The sequence below is a fragment of the Indicator indicator genome, chromosome 15, assembly GCF_027791375.1.
Source record: "Indicator indicator isolate 239-I01 chromosome 15, UM_Iind_1.1, whole genome shotgun sequence".
In the NCBI taxonomy this organism is placed as follows: Eukaryota; Metazoa; Chordata; class Aves; order Piciformes; family Indicatoridae; genus Indicator; species Indicator indicator.
Window position 1 is genome coordinate 5,665,517 of NC_072024.1, and position 21,037 is coordinate 5,686,553.

The window sequence follows — 21,037 nt, forward strand, 5'->3', positions numbered from 1 at the left end:
TGTGCCCATGGCCTCTTGTCCTGTCCCTGGGCACCACTGAGCAGAGTCTGGCCCCAGCCTCTTGCCCCCCCCCCAGCCTTTCTCTCTTGCTGAGCATTGCTCAGATCCCCTCTGGGGCTGCTCTTCTCCAGACTCAACAGCCCCAGGGGCTCTCAGCCTTCCTTCTCACAGAGATGCTCCAGGACCCCTCAGCACCTTTGTAGACTCTGCTGGGCTCTCTCTAGTAGCTCCCTGTCTCTATTAACTGGGAAGCCTAATGATTTCCTGCATGCCATGGAAGAGAACTAATTTAGATAGCAGAAACCCTGCCCCACCATTATTTTTCAGTACTACCCAAGCCCATCCTACACAGAGAACTTTCTTACTCTACCACCTTTACTTTTTCATTGGAATGTCAATGGTCATGAAGTCCTCAGCTAGTGTTACCTCCTGACCTCCTAACACAGACTCAGCCTGTCTCTTCAGCTGGGTGATGTCTGCATCTCCCTCACCTCTCTGAGCAGCTGGTTTATACCTCTGACTGAAGTGATTTAAAACTAATTTCTTAACTTTACATGACTTTGCAAACTCTGATGCCATTTTGGGAGTGCTATGACCATGCTCTCTGGCTTTTTCCTCTTGTGTATCATCCAAAGTGGCTTCATGGATCAGTATATCTGCCTCACAGCAAAGCTTCATGGCTGCATCACCAACCACTCCTGAGCAATCCCCCAAAATGCAGATTTTTCTTCCAGGGATAGGATCTTCCAAGACATCAGAAGGAGAAATTGTCACTCCACTGTCCAGAACAACTTGAGTTCCATTCTTCAGTTTCCCATATAAAGGTCCTGGTTCAATTCCTGGGAAAAAAAGGCAAAAGAGTCCATAATTATGATGATGTCAGGTTTAAAAGGTTTAAAAAAACACTAAAAGCAGATACACTATACATAGAGTTGTCTCACTGAAAAATTGTAGCATCAACATAAATAGCAATTGATATTTTAATGGTTGGACTCAATGATCTTAAACATCTTTTCCAACCAAAATGATTCCATGATACTAATTCACATACTTCACACAAACCCAGTTGGCAGGAAGTGTGTTTGAAGGAAACCCTGATTCTTTGTACTGAAGTCAACAAAGTCATGCACTGCACTGGTCATGCATCTCTCTGCAAGCCAGATTGTGCTATTTGAAGATCTTCACTTATTTGCTCTTCTTAATATGAGAAGTAGGCTTGTGTGAGCTTCTTGAGGTTCAATTAAGACCAAGTGCAAAGTCGTGTCCTTAGGCTGGGGATACCCATGGTATCAATCCAGGCTGGAGGATGAAAGGCTGGAGAGCAGCCCTGTGCAGAAGGCCTTGGGATGCTGGGGGTGCAGAGCTGGACATGAGCCAGCACCAAGCACTGCCAGCCCAGAGCCAGCCCTGTGCTGGGCTGATCCCCAGCAGTGTGGGCAGCAGGGGCAGGGAGGGGATTCTGCCCCTCTGCTGTGCTCTGCTGAGACCCCCCCTGCAGTGCTGGGGCAGCTCTGGAGTGCTCAGCACAGCACAGACAGGGACCTGCTGGAGCAGGGCCAGAGGAGGCCACAGCAATGCTGGCAGGGCTGGAAGGGCTCTGCTGGGAGGCTCCAGGCTGAGAGAGTTGGGCTTGGGCAGCCTGCAGAAGAGGAGGCTCCAGGGAGACCTTCTGGTGGCCTTGCAGTGCTTCAAGGGGGCTGGAAGAAAGCTGGAGACAGAGTTTTGGGCAGGGTCTGTTGTGACAGGCCAAGGGGTGATGGTTTGAACTGAAAGAGGGAGATTGAGAGTGGAGAGAAGGAAGAAATGTTTTGAGACTACGGGTGGTGAGAGCCTGTCCCAGGCTGCCCAGAGAGGTGGGAGATGTCCCATCCCTGGCACCTTTCTAAGTGAGGTTGTTAGGGGCTGTGAGCAGCCTGCTCTGGTTTGGGATATCCCTGCTGAGGGCAGGAGGTTTGGACTGGAGGAGCTTTAGAAGTCCCTTCCAACACAAAGCATTCTTTGATTCTGTGATATTTGGCACTAGGGCTACATACCATTTCAGACTGGTATGAAGTCTTTAAACATCTCTAACAGGCAATGGAAAATGGAATTAAAATGGATTATGGGGAGGCAGAGTAGCTCTTAATTGGCACAACCCCTCGAAATGTGCTCACAAAAAGATATGGAGTGTCTGTGAACCCAATTCTGTCATACTGACTGAAAAATCAGAGCTGTTACCCAGCTTGAACATGTGAATTTGGGCATTTAAAAACATTAAAAAGAGGGGGAAAAAAATCAATCAGAGAAGTTACCAAGGTCCTTCAGTTTCTGGACATTGAGTTTTCCGGTCCGGGGCTTCTCTGCTACCACAAAGCCAAAGGAAGGAATACGGTGAAACAAGCGAAATGCTTTCACAACCAGCTCCTCATCCTCAATCAGCAAGTAGGAGTCTCCCACTGGATCCAGGTGCAGCCTTCTCCCTTGACCTCCCTGGCAAGACATCTCATCTCTGTCCAAGTAAGAAAACTCCTTAAATTCTTCTGCAGGGCACTGGTCACGCGTTGGTATCAGCTCATGAACAGTGTAGGGAAAGAGAAGTTGGGAGTGGGAGAGCTCCATGCTCCTCCTCACAAAGTTTCCCAGTCCTAATGGTCCATAAATATCAACTGGTGGCTTGTTTGGGTCTGGGGTAGCTTGGAGGCTAAGTGTACACAGCAAGCCAGGAAGGCCAAAGAAGTGGTCGCCGTGAAGATGAGTTATGAAAATCTTGGTAATTTTGCCTGTGATCAGAACAAGGAAAGCAAAACAAACCAGAGGAAGGGAAGAAAATAAGTGACCACCATCACAACTCAAAAAATCATCACTGTAGGGAAGGAGGGAAATTAAAATAAAAGCTGTGTTTAAAAACAAATAAAGCCCAAACCACAAAGTATTTATTCTCCACAGAAGCAATAAGAATTCCTCACAAGGGTTATTTTTAATTGATTTTCAAGAAAAAGACTGTTGAGACTGAAGTTTTAGTTCCTACAAACAGGGAACAGAATCAGTTGGTGACACCTGGAGTGTTTTGTCTAATTCTGGGCTCCCCAGTTGAAGAGAGACAGGGAACTACTTGAGAGAGTGCAGTGGAGGCTAGGAAGGTGCTGAGGGCCCTGGAGCATCTCTGTGAGGAGCAAAGGCTGAGAGCCCCTGGGGCTGTTGAGCCTGGAGAAGAGCAGCCCCAGAGGGCATCTGAGCAATGCTCAGCAAGAGAGAAAGGACCTGTATGGGGCAAGAGGCTGGGGCCAGACTCTGCTCAGTGGTGCCCAGGGACAGGCCAAGAGGCAAGGGGCACAAAGTGGCACCCAAGAGGTTCCACCTGAACAGGAGGAGAAACTTCTTTAGTTTGAGGGTGCTGGAGCTTGGAGCAGGCTGCCAAGAGAGGTTGTGGAGTGTCCTTGTCTGGAGAGCGTCCTAACCCTCCCACACATTGTGATCTTGGGCAAGCTGCTGTGGGTTCCCCTGAAAGACTGCAAGAAGGTCTTGCTGTGGCAATGAAAAAATGCCCTTCAAGATTTGTGCTTTGTTTCATGTTTGTCTCCCTCCAGCTCCCAGACAATAGACCTTGTCCTTGCTAGATTAAAACAGCCCAGAACTTTATCTCACTACAGACACATGTACTTTAATCAAGCTCAGTGACCTCTGTTTGCTGACTTTCCACTTTCTTGTGGTAAGGAGGAATTTTCTCTGCTAGGACTGAGCACTAGGAATCACAGAGTCTCTTTGTTTTGATTTAAGAGCAATTTTATAACAATCAGTAAATTTAGTGAATGTAGTGTATTCACTTGATCATTAAATCATCTGAAAGCTTCAGACTTCAGGGGATCAGATTGGGAGGTGGTATTTTGATCTATGTAACTTGACAGTCACAGAAGTCCAACACGGTGGGGGTTGGCACCTCCGGAGATCCTCCAGTCCAACCCCCCCTGCTCCAGCAGGACACCCACAGCAGCTTGCCCAGCACCACAAGGACCAGGGCAGGTTGGAAGCTCTCCACACAAGGACACTCCACAACCTCTCTGGGCAGCCTGCTCCAGCCTCCATCACCCACAGAACAAAGAATTTTCTCCTCCTGTTCAGAAGGAACCTCCTGGGTTCCAGTTTGTGCCCACTGCCCCTAGGCCTGTCCCTGGGCACCACTGACAAGAGTCTGACCCCAGCCTCTCAACCCCTGCCCTCACCATTGTAGTCTGCAAAAGCAGTGTGACTGAAAGCAAGTCTGGTTTCTACTTCATGTGCCAATATTCACTGACAGGAAGATTCACAGTAGGTACTGTCTAGAGCTGTCCACAGAAAAAAAATGTCTTATTTGGCCTGTTCAGCCTGGAGAAGACCTCTGGGGAGGTCTTATAGCAGACTTCCAGTATCTGAAGGGGGACTGGGGAGGGACATTTTAAAAGGCATGTAGTGACAGGATGAGGCACAATGGCTTTGAGGTGGAAGAGGGGAGATTGAAACTGGAGATTAGGAAGAAATTCTCTAAACTGAGGGTGGTGAGACACTGGAACAGTTTGCCCATGGAGGCTGTGGATGTCCCCTTGCTGGAGGCTGGCTGGACAGGGCTTTACCAACCTGGTTTAATGGAAGATGTCCCTGCCCATGGTAGGGGGTTGGAACTAGATGAGCTTTAAGATCTCTTCCAGCCGAAACCATTCCATCATCCTATGAAACTGTGCCAGTTTAAATCTGGCCCGTGGCCCACATTTGAAACGACAAAGCCCAAGAAATTAATTCAGAAGAGTGTAGTTCTCGAGTACAGAACCACAGAACTGTTTGGGTTGGAAAAGCCCTCCAAGAGCATCCAGTCCAACCATCAACCCAACACCACCAAACCATGTTGTCAAGTGTCATGGCCACAGGATTCCTGAACATCTCCCAAGATGGGGATTCCACCACCTCTTTGGCAACCTGTTCCAATGCCTGACCACTCCTGCAGTATTTTTCCTAACATCCAACCTAACCCTCCCCTGGAACAATTTCAGCACAATCCTTTACCCACGGGCAGTGAAGGATTAGTGCACAGCAGGTTCTGCAACTGCCACCCATACACAGCCCCCTTCAGATACATGCTGAGTACCTCCTCAAACACCACAAGGACAAAGTGTTTTGTTTAGATCCCACGTAAGGCTCCCCCTTCCCTCGTCACAGCACCTTCCACAGGCACAGACCTGCTCTGAGATGGCTCCTCATGAGCTGTGTCTGAGTCCCCTCGCCGCAGTCGAAGAGCCAGCACTCTCCTTCCCTGCGAAGCACCAAGGCCGATGCTCCTCTGGTGGGAGAGGGATAAGCTGAGCCCGTGCCCAGGAAAGTTATGTCCATTGACATCTTGAATATGCCACCTGAAAAGGAGATTTTCAGCCTCTGGACATACCCTGGGGAGGAAAGAAACATTTTTGCTTTAAATGAAGACGTCCTCTCCGTTGAGGATTAAATTTTCCTTCCCTTGAAAAGCGAAACTAAATCCTCCCTGGAGCAGAATATGACTTTCAGGCAGCACAAGATTTATAAGCAGTTGATTTCCTCTTTATGTCAGTGGAAGGTTGCAAACATGCAGCTCAAATTAAGATGTATTCATTACCTAGAGAAACAGCTCTACCCAGTCAGAAATACTCTAATCCTTAAACCCACTATTATTTACTCCTGCTTTGCTTTATTTAAACTGATTTTTCCTGCCTGTGCTTCCCTCTAAAAGCCTTTTCACAGTGATTAACACCAAACAGCCACTGCTGACATTTAAACATCATTACTGGATGTCAGGAATGGGCAGCCCAGCACTGTAGAAGGGCAAGATCTGCTGCCCCTTAAAACAACTTCAGAGACCACAAAAAGAAGGAGTGACCTGACTTGACTGCAAGGTATGTTTTGAACCCTTGCACCCTTGACTGCAAGGCATGTTTTCCTTCTCATCAGTGATGTGTGAAGAATTTTAAACACTACTCAACTTTTATGTAACCTGAAGGCTGTCTGACTGACCACAGGACACCTGTTGCAGCAGAAGTATCTACACAATCTGCTGCCATGCCCCAGCTGATGATGCATCTGCTTTGAATGTATTTTAATATATATATTTATATATATATTAAAAATGTATTTTAAATATATATACTCTATATATATAAACATATTTCTATATATCTACATTTTTATATAAACTTATATATTCTAGGAGATATATGTAGATATATAGATATAAAAATCACAGAATCACAGAATGGTAGGGATTGGATAGGGCTTCTGGAGATCATCCAGTCCAACCCCTCTGCCATACCCCCAGCTGTTGATGTATCTGCTTTGTATGTATTTTTTACATATTTATAAAAACATTTATTCATAGAATCATAGAATGGTAGGAATTGGACAGGACCTCTGCAGATCATCCAGTCCAACCCTGCCAAAGCAGGGTCACCTAGGGCAGGTCACACAGGAATGCACCCAGACAGATCTTGAAAATTTCCAGAGAAGGAGGCTCCACAACCTTTCTGCTTCAGGCCTCCACCCTCACAGCAAAGTAGTTTTTCCTCATGCTGAGGTAGAACCTCCTGGGTTCTAGTTTGTATCCATCACTCCATGGGCTGTCATGGGACACCATTGAGGAGAGCCTGGCCCCTTCTTCTTGATAGCTACCCTTTAGATATTTATGATCATTGATTAGATCCCCTCTTAGTCTGTTCTTTTACAGGCTAACAGCCCAAGGATTCTCAGCCTTTCCTCCTCAGATGTTCTGGTCCCTTCATCATCCTCATATCCTCCACTGGACACTTGAGTATAACCCAGTATAATACAATAAATACTCTAGTTAATAATTATTAAAATCATATCATATGCAGATGCGGAGCCTGGCTGATCTGCAGGAGCAGGACAACCTTCTGAAAGCTGCCTTAGAAGGAAAACATCCCTGTGCATAACCCTGAGGCTGTCTCACCTTATGGAGCGTGCTTTCGCTAGCCTTAAGCCTTCCCAGAATTAGCTCTTGACACGTTTTCAGATATATTTCCACCTCAATTCAAACTCCAGGTGCTTCAACAGCTTCAGATACCTTGCAAGCAAAAAAATTATAACAATGAAAACTCCCAACCCGCTGCAATTTCTCTGTTTTAGCTGCTTTTAGAGGAGCTGCCTCCAAGCAGATCTTGCCCTTCTACAGTCCTCCTCCCCGGTGTGCTAGCAGGGGGCTGCAGAATAAACTTCTATTACCCCTGCCACAAAGCAGGAACAAACATTTTACTTCTTTTTTCTTTTTTTTTTTTTTTTTCTTTTCTGAAAGTACGTCAACAACCTCTCACCCGAGACAGCCCCGGGAATGTGCGTCCCAGGCCTAATCCTCCCTTGAAACACTGCCTCTGCCCTCCCCACCCTGCGCTTACGGGAAACGACCCGCGGACGCCGGGGGAGGTGAGGGAAAGGATTGAGGAAGCTACGCCGCGGCGTGCGGCCACGGTTCCAGCCTGCAGGCCGGAAAAGCCTCACGCACAGGCCCCGCTCTCTGCCCTACCTCCTCCGGGCGGCGGCAGGCGGAGCCCGCGATCCGCGGTACGGCCCTCCCCCGCCGCCTCCGGCCCTCACCGGCTCCGGGCCGGGCCGGGCCGGGCCTGGCCTGGGCGGGCAGGGCTGGAAGGCGGGCAAGGACTGGCTAGGCCCCGGCCCTGCCTCTAGGGCGTGCTGATGGCAGCCTCAGTCCGCGAGAGTGGAGATGTAGGTGGAATCGTGGAGTCGTTTTGGTTGGAAAAGACTTTTAAGATCTTTGTGTTCAAAGCGTTAACGCAGCGCTGGCAAGTCCCCACTCGACCATGTCCCTCAGCACCGCTGCTACACGGCGCTGGAATCCTGCCAGGGATGGGGACGTCACCACTGCCCTGGGCAGCTTCGACAGGGCTGAACCGCTCTTTAAGTGAATTGTTCCTCATGTCCACCCTAAACCTCCCCTGGTGCAGCTTGAGGCCATCTCCTCCTGTCCTGTCCCTTGTTCCTCGGGACCAGAGCCCAACCCCCACCTGGCTGCAGCCTCCTTCCAAGGCGCTGTAGAAAGCCACAGGGGCCTCCCCTCCGCCTCCAGCTCCCTCAGCTGCTCCTCCCCAGCCCTCTTCTCCAGACCCTTCCCCAGTTTCATTGCCATTCTCTGGACACGCTCCAGCCCCTCAATGTCCTTCTGGGAGTATAGAGCCCCAAACTGAACCCAGGTTTCAAGTTGTGGCCTCACCAGTGCCCAGAAAAGGAAGACAATCCCTGCTCTGGTCCTGCTGATCTCCATTCCTTTAGAAAAGACCTCTTTAAAAGTGCTGTGAAAGAGCCAGGTGTTCTAGAAAACCAGTGCTGAGACAAATTTGTAGCTGTTTTACTTGTTTTGATGATCACTTTCAAAGGAGGAAAGAGGGAAAAGGTAGGTAACAGCAGTGAGTACTAATAGTACTGCATAGGGCAAGTGTTACTATTTCAGAATAAACAACATCGAGTGTGGTTTAGGCAAAGGGAATGCATTTTTACTAAGAAAATAGAAGACCAGAACACACATTTCAATACAGTTACAACATTATAAAGAAGGAAAAATATCCCCAACCAGTTCACATCTAAATACAATTTTAGTTTCAGCTGAGCAACAACCCCTCCCAAGGTGAAGCCAACTGGAACTGTTCTCAGAACCACTGCAGCAGGCATACATTTATTTGTGTAAGGTAGATATGCTTCAGATAGAAAATAAAAGCAAGGTTGTTTTGACATTTTATTTATTGACAAACTGGCCATCTTCCTGTGTCTGTGTGGTCCTAAAATTAATTCAGTTCTCATTAGAAAGGAACCACTTAAAGGATGGAGAAGTCAAAACTGGAAGGGACTTGGGAAGAGTTCGGTTTAATCCAGTGCCAACAACTTCTTGTGTGTGGGGAATATAAACACACCTCAAGGTTCCTGTACTGTGAATGTCAGATCTGAGAGAACATTTTACATCATTTGTAGCCACTGTGCCACCAGGTACTGGGTTCTTCATGTACCATCTGGCTGTTAGCACGTCCCTCCGGCGCCAGTATGAATACTCTGCATCCTCAGAGTGCTGTGCTTTGGGAAGCAGAGGTCTGAAGCGTGCTGCATTCTCCTCAGTTCACTAGAACATCTGCAGGCTTTCTGATACCATGGCAATGTGTATTTTGGGAGCAGATAGGTAGGTCAAGGTAGATCCATGCAGAACTAGATGTTCCTTCACCAGCAGACAACTGAATTACGTGGTTCAAATGCAGCTGTCAAGGGGGGGTGTAATTAAGAGTTTGCTCTAGATTTTCTCCTTGCTCCCCTATTCAGTGTTAACACCAGTCTCTGCTCGTTAGGAAACATCTGAAGAGTCCAAAAAACAGCAGTGGTTTTCTTAAACTAGGGAATAGCACTTAGAGCTGAGACAGAATGGGAGTCCAGACTGTACTGTTCGTACAGTTCCATCTGAGAGTCTTGTCAATACCTGTATCTAAATGATGGAGATGCTCAAACCTGCACCTTGGAAGTCAAGAAGACTTCCTGAAAGCACGTGAAAGATGACAGCTTGGGTTTAGTTAGGCCCAGAGCCAGCTGAACTAAAATTTGTGGTTGTAGCTGTACAAATAGTCATCCCCAAACTCCTACAGGAGTAGTCACCAAATGGGACTGCTAAATGAAAAACCAAAAGATGTGTCATTTATCTTTGCAATTACTACCAGTGCAGTGTGACAAGAAAATTTCTTTACCTACTGCCCTCAAAACAAGGTGCTGGAAACAACAGTACAGAGAAGGCAGGCAGGTACCACAGGAAACCTCTTAAACACCAATCTGCAGGTAAAAGTGTTGCCTTGTTTTTTGTTTTTAATCTCAGAAAAAAAAAAAACCCTCAACAAATACAACCTCATGAAACATTGCTGCTCACAAACACAACCAAGGAGTTCTGTGAGCAGTCACCATCTGGGTTTTAAAAATCTATCCGACATAGGCTTTTAATAGCCCTCCTCTACAAGTCAAATGTTGGCATGTGGGCATGTGTTTCAGGAACATAGAAAACCTCTGCTGAACAAGACAACACATTTAATAAAAACAGGCTGCACTCCCTCAGCTACCTCTCTTCTCCACCCCTAGATATGTCCACACGTTGCTGCCAGGAGGCTCAGTCCTGCTCCTATTAAAAAATAACAAGTTCTGGAGCACATCCCCCCCCCCCCCCCAAAAAAAAACCCCAAAAACCAACAACCCAAAACCAAAACCTGAGCCACTGACCTCAGTGGGAGTTTCTGATCCTCTCAGAAGTGCTCTGTGTACATCCACAATAGTATCCTCACAGAGAAGAGATGTGAAGGACAGATGCCTAGAGTGTTCAGAGGGCAAAAGTCACCAGGGCTGTGTGAAGAGCTAGAACACTCCTTGTCCCTTAGTGATGTATTATATTAAAGAGCAGTATAAGCTTAACTGGCACAAGTAGCATTACAAAATGCATCCTGGTGACAGCTTTTCACCTTTGCATACTGCACCAGAGAATTTTCTGTATAAAGATCAAAAATGCTTTGGAATAAGCCAGTAAATAGAAAAAAAAAAAAAAAAAAAGGAAAGAATTCAAGTTGAGTACAAAGAAGGTTACTGTGGTTCCTTCCTAAGCAGCAAGATCAGTGGTAATTAATTCAAAGATGAATTGGATCTGAAGAATACACAAAGCTGAAGATGAATCTGTGGATTTTACTACCAAAATAATCTGGAAATGCTGAAAGGGAGTGAAATGCACTTTAAAACTTTGTGGGCTGATATGTTAGTAATGGAAAACAACTGTGTCTGTATGATCCACAGAACCTCATTAATCCCTGCCCACAGGTGTGCAAAGGCAGATGAAGTCTAACTGGTGTCACTTAGCTGGCCATATCTGGGGCAGGTTAGAGAGACAGAGAAGGTTTTTCTCTACTCTTGAGCTCCACCAGGGCAGGGCTGGTTTGTAACTAGAGCCTCTGCGTCACTTACAGACCGGTTTTTCCTCACCCCTGCAGTGGCATTTCCAGAAGAAAAAAAAACTAAACAAAGGAAAAGACAATTATGCAGGAATATTTGTAGTTGGGGAAAATCCCACTGGGGCTTCTGGAGTGTGGCTGCACTTCTGGGAAAACAAACTAGTCAGACTGAAGAGATGGATGCAGATCTTTATCCTGTAAGACAAGAGTTATATATCTACAGACTGCTTTGCCCTGTCTCCGTCATCATTCTCAGCCGGGAGACAAGATCACCTTCTCAGCCAGGACACAAGATCAGCACATGGGGTATTTTTGTTACTCATCTGCCTCATCAGCAGGTTGGCAGAAGTGAGGAATTGTGTGTTCCTGATAGACTCGAATCTAGTGATGCAGAATTCTTGCTGCCACAGGTTGAATTTTCAGAAGGTAAAAAAGAATTCATACACTAAATAAAAAAAATTCTCAGTTTAAATACAATAAAAGTCAGGCTTAGGAAAAATAGATTAAAAAAAAAAAGAAAAAAGGGCATCTGTAAAAACATCATGTTGTGTGTGTTGGCCTTTTTTCTTTCTTTCTTTGTACAAATACTTAGAGACGCAAGTTGCAAGCCACGTATGCTGCCCTCCTCGGCAAAGCAGCACTTCCAGCCCCACCAGACAGCATACTACCACAGTTTGAACGTGCAGCCTGTCCCCCACATCACTATTTTCTGCATTTATACCATTAGTCTTCATCCCTCACTTAGTAAAACTTCCCCAGATTCACTGTTCTTTTTAGCTAATGCATGGATGTAAGCTGACAATCAGGCAAGTCAGCGCCACAAACCATCTCTAAAGGGGTACAGAGACTCTTGTTCTGCTCTGGGCCTGTTCTGCATTTCCCACTACAAATGAGGACATGAGAGAGGTGCCTGCCAGGGGGTAAATCCTGAGCAAGCTTTACTGTTTGGATGCTGGCTCCAAGTTTGCTAGCATAGCCCTTTCACTTCTAACTGTTTCCTTGTGTTTATGTCCCTTTTTTGCCTTGAGGCAGCAGATTATCTTTATTTCTGTCCCTGACGTACCACTGTTCTCATTACACAGACCAGATTTAGAGAAGTCACAGACTGTAACTGCTTCTCTGTGTCCTTCTTGCTAACACAATATCGTGAAGGGCACTCAAAACCCAGTAGGAACAAAACACAAAAGGAACGTACACAGTGGGAATCTGTATCAGATGTGCAGTGCTGTTTGCTGCAAGGAAAATTTGACTTGCTGCTTTTGTTTTCACACAAAACCCAAAAAATTAAACCTGTAAATGGAGTGAGGAAGGTGAAATGATCAACTGAGAGCTTCTAAGCGTTAGGTGTTTTGAGTCCTGTGTTCAAACTGAACTGAATTGACTGGACTGAGATCACAACGAACATTCAAAGCACTGCAGATGTTAACAGCTGTCCGCAACACTTCCACCTTCATCCTCTGCCTGTGGGGGTTTGTTCAAAGAGGGGTTTTGAGCCAGCCATATCACGAAAGCATCACACACAAATCTTTCTGTGAGAACAGGGGTAGGCAAAGGAGAAAATTCATCTTAGAAAAAAAGAACCTTTAACAAATCAGGAAATCCTTTGGTACATCCCTTTGGGAGCCCACTGTGGAAAAATCTCCTTATTGAAGATTTCCCTAAGTCACTTTAGATCCTGCCTTTAGGTGATAGAATTCATTATGCAGCAGCAGAGCTTTGTTTTTTAAAAGCTGTTAAGTGATTAATAGCATTTCCAGGCTTTCCAAGGATAACTTTTAACCAGTTCCCAACTTCCCTCACACAACGACGAAGACGCAAAAAAAAAAAAAAGATAAAGCGCCGCTGCGGATCCCACCAGGCTGCTCCTCAAAGCAACAGAGCAGCCAGCGCCACCAGGAAAGTCTGGAGGGAGGTGGGCACCTTGAAACACCAGGCCAAAAGAAGAAAGTCCATTAGATGGTTAAATTTGTCTTTAAGCTGTCCTTTTTTTCTTTTTTTTTTTTTTTTTTTTTGTCCTCTCTGGCAAATGCTCTCTGGTGATGTCACAGACACCTCAGCACGACGACATGAGGACAGTTAGGAGCCGTCGTGGGAAGCAGAAATCAACCTGGAGATCAGCAGCCACCAGAGAGCTATGGTTGATCATCAAACACATGGAGCTAAAACATCATTAAAGGAATTCTTTAGCGTGGTGTTGGCTCTAAGCTAAAAATGTGGTGTCCTAATTTAAAGAGAATTTCAGAGGGCTCACATTTCTGTGATGGATGCCATCATCCATAGGGTTCACCAGGTACTCAAGGAGTGGGGTGGGGTGTGAAGAGGAGAGGGAGGAGAAATCTACGTCAAGTGAAAAGCAGGGCATAGAAAGGGGGGGGGGGGGTGGGGAAAAATAAAACACAATAAAATGAGTGGAAATAAATTATAGGACTCGAAGATCATGATTTGAATTGGTCTGAAAAAGGGATCCCTGCAGAGTAGAAGATACTGCTTGAGGAGTGTGATCTTCTGAGGCATCAGTGCACCTTAGACTCAGGCCAGTCGTAGACATCTGGCATGAAGGATTCGTACTCGTAGGTCCACACCTTTGATCGGATGTAGCGGTTCTTGTCTGCAGGCTCAGGGTAGTGGAAAGCCATGTTGTTTGCGTACAGGAACTCCATCACCTGACGAGGGGAAGCACCAGGGAGTGACCAACAGCCTTCTGCTGCACAGAAACAACCTCTACGCTTCCACCGCAGCATTCCAGAACCACAGAATGCTTTGCATTGGAAGGGACCTCTAAAGCTTATCCAGTCCAACCCCCTGCCCTCAGCAGGGACATCCCCAACCAGAGCAGGTTGCTCACAGCCTCATGAACCTCATCTAGAATGGTTCCAAGGATGGGACATCGCCCACCTCTCTAGGCAGCCTGGGACAGGCTCTCACCACTCTCACTCTCAAACATTTCTTCCTTCTCTCCACTCTCAATCTCCCTCTTGCAGTTCAAACCATCACCCCTTGGCCTCTCACAACAGACCCTGCCCAAAACTCTGTCCCCAGCTTTCTTCCTTGAAGCACTGCAAGGCCACCAGAAGGTCTCCCTGGAGCCTTCTCTTCTGCAGGCTGCCCAAGCCCAACTCTCTCAGCCTGGAGCCTCCCAGCAGAGCCCTTCCAGCCCTGCCAGCATTGCTGTGGCCTCCTCTGGCCCTGCTCCACCAGCTCCCTGTCTGTGCTGTGCTGAGCACTCCAGAGCTGCCCCAGCACTGCAGGGGGGGTCTCAGCAGAGCACAGCAGAGGGGCAGAATCCCCTCCCTGCCCCTGCTGCCCACACTGCTGGGGATCAGCCCAGCACAGGGCTGGCTCTGGGCTGCCAGTGCTTGGTGCCAGCTCATGGCCAGCTCTGCACCCCCAGCACCCTCAAGGCCTTCTGCACAGGGCTGCTCTCCAGTCCTTCATCCCTCAGCCTGTGCTGATACTGGGGACTATCCCTACCCAAATGCAGGACCTTGTCCTTGGCCTTGTTGAATCTTCTGGTGTTCCCACAGGCCCTCTTTTCAAGCTTGTCCAGATCAGTAAGTTCAGGGCTCACAAAATGGCTAAAGACAAACCCCAAACTATTTTTACAACTCCTCATGGAGATCTGGAAACTGAATTTCACATGTCAGAGGAGGACAATTTTGGTCTATCCTCACTGTCAAACTGAAGCACCCAACAAACTCAGAGTGTCTCTTATGAAAGACACAAAAAACCGGGTATTTTGCACCCAAGCACCTCACATTTGTGGGTCACACTGTGCTTTTCAGCCATTTAATGTACCCATCAAACACTTTTATACTTCATACTCACCTTGACAGCAATAGAAATAGAAACTTCCCTAATATTGGACAGTGGAGGATAGAGTCTTCCTTGTGCAAGCTCTTCATCAGTCAGCTGCTCTGTCAGTGCCTGAGTTAGAAAAAAAAAAAAAAAAAACAAGTTCCATTTACTGCATTCCCAAAAAGATGTTAAAACACCTGAGAGAAGTAAGTTCAATTGTTCTTTACTACTGGAGTGCTCCCAAAGCACTGCAGGAAGAGACAGGCAAAATTCCACCTTCTCAAAGATCAGCTCTTTGTTGACAAAACTCTTCAGTCTCAGCCCACAGCAGTAAATTCTGCTTGGAAGCATTCAGCAAAAGGAGGACTGATTTTTTTTTTTTTTGTTGGAGGCTGAGCTACCCAGGACAATGAAGTTCTAAGAGCACAACGTGCTGCAGGATTGTCCATGCATTTGGCCAGTTGATTCTGCTGTAGTAGGTGTTCCTGCTTCAGAGTGCAAAAGTAGGACAGGACAGGAGCCTGAGGGCCACATGCACCCCTGACCACACAGCCAACTGTGGAACCCAGAGCAGGGCTGGAGGTGGAGGAGGCAGAGCAGGTTTGGTTTTCTGCTAGACTTTCCTATTTGGGAGCTTGGTTCTGGATGAAGAAATTGAAACTACAGTGGAAGTTGATACTTTTCACCATTTTGTTGGATCAAAATCCATAAATTCCGTTGGGGAGGGATTAAAAAAAACCCAACAGGAACCAGCCAAGAAATCACATAATTTCAGCAAGAGCTGAGAAACTGCCCTTGGTGTCACCCACCATCATGTCAGAAGCCTGCTCTGCTTCCACCACACTTACCTTAGCAGCCTCTAGGAAAACCTTATCACTAATATGCCGAACGCTGCTGAGGATCACAGCCAGAGCCACGCCTGCAATAGAATTATTGCCAGTTAGGGCCACATCAATTACAAACAGGCAGCCTGCTGCAGAGAAGCTACCCCTCATCAAGAATGCTAAAGGTCTCCTCACAGCTTTCTACACACATTTGCCAAGCTACTACACCATGTGTGCTTGTTATTGACCATGAGAAATGGCTTTTGACAAGGGGCTGGAGCTTGGCAGCTCAGGCAGGAAAGAGAGAGAAAGGCTAAGGCAGAGAAATACCCCTGATGCTTCTCCTGTACCCTCACTTGTGCAGAGATCAAACCACAGAATGGTTTGGGTTGGAAGAGGCCCTAAAGATCACCTAGTTCAACCTCCCTGCCATGGGCTGGGACACCTTGCACCAGCCCAGGTTGCTCACAGCCTCATCCAGCCTGGCCTTGAATGCTTCCAGGGAGGGAGATGGCACAACTGCAAGAGGACATGTTGCCACTTCTTTCCTTCTAACCCCCCAAAAACAAGCAGAAGAACCCACAATGCAGCAACTTTCAAAGCCTTTAATAGAGCCTTATGTTTTCTAAGAAACAGCCAGCTGGGTGAGCTCCCTGTGGGCACGTGTGACTGCACACATCCAACACCCATCCTTCATTGGCTTTCTTTCCTTCCTTCTTCTGACTGAGTTCTCAGCTTTAAATGCTGGCAACATCTCTTCATGCTGCTTCACTAACTGTGCTTGCTGCAGCAAGGGAAGCCAAGAAAGATGCTAATAGCCCAGACTAAAAGGAGGCCACTTTATTACCTGGAAATATATAAGCATTGTTTCCTTGGCCTGGTTTGAAGGTTCTTCCATCTTTCAGAGTCACCAGGTCGAAGGGGCTGCCACTGGCAAACAAGCAACGGCCCTGAGAAACAGAGGAACAATCACAGTCAGGCAGCTTCAAAGGATGGAGCAACACAGCCATGATGAAATACAGGCTCACCAGAGTCCTGCAGCTCCTGGCCAGCTTCAGGACTGAGGCAGGAAGATTTGTGTTGGAAGTGACCTTTAGAGGTCATCTAGGTAGTTGAGCACATAGCCAAACACACACACAAAAAATGCCAAAGGGTCCTACAGAATGCAACTGGATTCAAGCACATTTCTTAAATCCCAGGCTGACACAATTTCTACAACCCCAGAATGGCAACACCCAAGCCCACCCTTTCCATCAGAGACTGGAAGAGATACAAGGATCATTAAGCATCTGCATGTGTTTTTGCAGCTGGAGAACATGTGCTGTTTCTGCATCAAACATCTGGAAAGCAAATGAGATGAGCATACACCTAAAACTCTGCAGCTTTCTAAAGCCATCTTTTTGGTTTTCCATTCACTGCTCTTCAGGACAGCAATGAGTTAGAGAAGCTACTCACACACACACAGAAAATAAAGTATGGGGGATCTGGAGGTCATTGTCCCCCTGAACTCAGCACTGGAGAGGCTACACCTCAAATCCTGGGTTCAGTTTTGGGACCCTCACTCCAGGAAGGACATTAAGGAGCTGGAGCAGGTCCAGAGAAGGGCAAGAGAGCTGGGGAAGGGTCTGGAGAAGAGGGCTGGGGAGGAGCAGCTGAGGGAGCTGGGGGTGTTCAGCCTGGAGAAAGGAGGCTGAAGGGAGGCCTTCTGGCTCTCTAGAGCTCCCTGAAAGGAGGTTGGAGCCCAGTGGGGGTTAGGCTCTTCTCCCAAGGAACAAGAGATAAGGCAAGAGAAAACAGCCTCAGGTTGCACCAGGGGAGGTTTAGGCTGGCCCAGGCTGCCCAGGGCAGTGATAGAGTCCCCATCCCTGGAGGGGTTCCAAAGCTGTGTAGCTGTGGTGCTGAGGGCTATGGGTTGGTAGTGACCTGGCAGTGCTGGGTTAATGGTTTTGAACTTGATGATCTTAAAGGTCTCCTCATAGATTTGATTATTGTAACCACAAGCCAGGAACCACCACTGTAGGGACTCCACAAAGGCAGCTGAATAACAACCACTTCCAAAAGGAGACTGAAACAGAAGTCCAGTTACAAAAGGTCAGTTGTTTACTGATGGGTGTGAGGGTGAAGGCAGGGACTGCTGTACCATGCTCTGAGGACTGATTTTTTTTTTCTTCCTTTGAGAAGGATTTTAACCATCACCAAATATTAAAACAAATCCAGAGTTTGTGCTGTGAAATGTACCCAGGCAGAAAAACGACCCATTCCTCAGGCAGCTAAACCCTGTAAGCAAAAAAATCACAGGCTCACAGGATGTTGACAGGTCCAGTGACACTGAAGAGAACGTGGGTGCCAGCTGGAGATGATGGAGTTACACCCTATGTGGTGTGAAGCTAACAGTGCTGAGGTTGGAATGTTGGAATCACAGGCTCACAGAAAAACGACCCTTTCCTCAGGCAGTTAAACCCTGTAAGCAAAAAAATCACAGGCTCACAGGATGTTAGGGGTTGGAAGGGACCTTTGGAGATCACCCAGTCCAACCCCCCTGCCAGAGCAGGACCATAGAATCCAGCACAGGTCCCACAGGAACACATCCAGATGGGTCTTGAAAATCTCCAGAGAAGGAGAGAAGGAGACTCCACAACACTTTGGGGAGCCTGTTCCAGGGCTCTGGCAGCCTCCCAGGGCAGAAGTTCCTCCTCCTGCTGAGGTGGAACCTCCTGTGCTGCACTTTCCATCCCTTGCCCCTTGGCCTACCCCAGGGTGCAGCTGAGCAGAGCCTGTCCCTGTCCCCTCCCTCCTGCCCCCCAGCCCTCAGCTCTTGACAGACATTGAGCAGATCCCTCTCAGCCTTCTCCTCTGCAGACTGCACAGCCCCAGGGCTCTCAGCCTCTCCTCCCCAGGCAGTGCTGCAGTGCCTTCAGCATCCTTGGAGCCCTCCCTTGGACTCTCTCCAGCAGATCCCTGTCCCTCCTGAGCTGGGGAGCCCAGAGCTGGATGCAATATTCCAGGTGTGGCCTCACCTGGGTGGAATAGAGGGGGAGGAGAACCTCCCTGGATCTCTGGCCACACTCTTCTCAATGTCCCCCAGGACCTCCTTGGCCTTCTTGCCCCCCAGGGCACATTGCTGTCCCATGCAGAACTTGCTGCCCACCAGCACTCCCAGGTTCCTCTCCACAGGGCTGCTCTCTTTACTTCCTTTGGACTAACAGGTTGAGTAACATTATTTCAAAATACTTAAGGCTCTCTTTTCAGGATGACCACACTTGAGCACAAATTACCAACAAAGCTAACAACTCAGAGCTGTGTTTGAATGTTTGGGGCATATCCCCAATAACAGCCCTTTTGTGTGGGATCAAAACACATGGATGCATAAAACAATGCTAAAAGAAAACATAAGCAAAGCCCACACAACACCAGGGCAGTACAGAGGGCACTGAAGACTCATCAGGCTTCTACAGGTGCCATCTAGTGGAAAAAGAACAGGGAATAAAAGGTTTGTGGCTATCTTCATTCCCTTGCTGACTTCCTAGTATTAGCCCAAGATTTCCCACCAGCCAGCTCCTGAGGGCAGGGGACTGCTCTGTGGATAGTTATACAAAGGACAAGTGAAAATGAGGCTAATTCTCCCTCTAACAGTGCTGCTGCTGGCCTCCTTCAGCCACTTGTTTGCACGCTTATGCCAGCTAAGCTTGGTTGTATAAAGTACTCTTGCTTACTTTCCATCTGAGATACTGGCATCTGACTTACTAGAAGACTGCCCAACTCACTCTCCTGGCTAAAATAACTGATCCTGCCCAGGGAGATTGTGGAGTCTCCTTCTCTGCAGACTTTCCAAATGCACCTGGATGCATTCCTGTGCAGACTCCCCTGAGTGATCCTGCTCTGGCAGGGGGGCTGGACTCAATCTCTTGAGGTCCTTTCCAACCTCTAATATACTGTGATACTGTGATCCAAGAGATAATTAAGCCACCCATATTTAAAAGCTTCCTCATTTACTATTAGGAACTAAAGTCTATATCTCATCCAGAGGCTGTTATTCCTGCCTAGGGCTCCCTCTTGACTCTCTGTAGCAAGAGTTCCCTCTGAGCTGGCAGGTCCAGTGACACTGAAGAGAACGTGGGTGCCAGCTGGAGATGATGGAGTTTCACCCTATGTGGTGTGAAGCTAACAGTGCTGAGGTTGGAATGTTGGAAACCAAGCCACGCCAGGAGTGGAAGCAAGGAGCTCATAGTTCTACAGCAAAAAACATGAAATTATCTCCTTTTTTTATGAGTCACTTGATTTGGGAGGAAAGAAAGGGTAAAGGGAGGAAGAAGGGGGAAGGAAGAAAGGGTAAAGGGGGAGAGGGAGGAAGGGGGAGAGGGAGGAAGGGAGAGAGGGGGAAAGAAGGAAAGAGGGACAGAGGGACAGAGGGAAAGAGGGACAGAGGGACAGAGGGACAGAGGGAAAGAGGGACAGAGGGAAAGAGGGACAGAGGGAAAGAGGGAAAGAGGGAAAGAGGGAGAGGAGGAGGGGGGGAACGGGAAAGGAGGAGAGGGGGAAAGAGAGAGAGGAGGGGGGGAAGGGGAAAGGAAGAGAGGGGGAAAGGAAGAGAGGGGGAAAGGAAGAGAGGGGGAAAGGAAGAGAGGGGGAAAGGAAGAGAGGGGGAAAGGAAGAGAGGGGGAAAGGAAGAGAGGGGGAAAGGAAGAGAGGGGGAAAGGAAGAGAGGGGGAAAGGAAGAGAGGGGGAAAGGAAGAGAGGGGGAAAGGAAGAGAGGGGGAAAGGAAGAGAGGGGGAAAGGAAGAGAGGGGGAAAGGAAGAGAGGGGGAAAGGAAGAGAGGGGGAAAGGAAGAGAGGGGGAAAGAAAGAGAGGGGGAAAGAAAGAGAGGGGGAAAGAAAGAGAGGGGGAGAGGGGGAAAGGGGAGAGGTTTTGTTGTGAGGGTGGTGGAGGGCTGGAGCAGGCTGCCCAGAGAGGTTGTGGAGAGCTTCCAACCCCCCCTGGTCCTTGTGCTGCTGGGCAAGCTGCTGTGGGTGCCCTGCTGGAGCAGGGGGGTTGGACTGGGTGAGCTCCAAAGGTCCCTTCCCACCCCCACCAAGCTGGGGTTCTGTGAAACCACTTCAAAGCCCAACCTCCAGCATCCCATAGTGTCACAGCTTTGAGGTGCAAAACAAGGTTTCTTCTCAGTTCACTCATCTCAACGTTTGGTGGTGCCAGTGTATGAGGCAGAGAAGCTGTGAGAAGGGAGCAGGAGGACAGGGTGCCACCAGTGATTCCTGCACTGGAAGCATGAGTCCTCACGGGTCACTGGTAATGAGTTCTGACCTGCAGACACCAGAGAGTGACTGAGTACCACATGGAGCTGCTGGACTGCTGCAAGGACATTACCTGCTGCAAGGACTTTGCTCACTTTAAAGTCTGTACCCACTCTCCATTACAACGTTAAGACCTATCTTCAGACCCCCAGGAGAATGGGAAAGCCTGGT

At 48.0% G+C, this 21,037-nt stretch overlaps 2 protein-coding genes across 2 annotated transcripts in view; both read right to left on the bottom strand.

The window, feature by feature from the left end:
• Positions 1-375: 375 nt before the first annotated feature.
• ELAC1 (elaC ribonuclease Z 1) lies at positions 376-5,343 on the bottom strand. Its single transcript, XM_054387565.1, has 3 exons — positions 5,187-5,343; positions 2,292-2,759; positions 376-839 (listed from the first exon to the last, which is right to left on the bottom strand). Exons 1-3 carry the CDS (start codon positions 5,341-5,343, stop codon positions 376-378), a joined length of 1,089 nt encoding a protein of 362 aa, XP_054243540.1.
• Positions 5,344-13,458: 8,115 nt separating this feature from the next.
• The window catches only part of ME2 (malic enzyme 2), a 31,353-nt gene continuing 23,774 nt past the window's right edge, over positions 13,459-21,037 (bottom strand). The window contains exons 12-15 of the mRNA XM_054387253.1: positions 16,425-16,527; positions 15,602-15,672; positions 14,784-14,882; positions 13,459-13,621 (exon numbers count right to left, since the gene is read on the bottom strand). Of these exons, the coding sequence (XP_054243228.1) occupies positions 13,472-13,621; positions 14,784-14,882; positions 15,602-15,672; positions 16,425-16,527 (423 nt within the window). The 3' untranslated portion in view covers positions 13,459-13,471. The remainder of the gene's footprint in view (positions 13,622-14,783; positions 14,883-15,601; positions 15,673-16,424; positions 16,528-21,037) is intronic.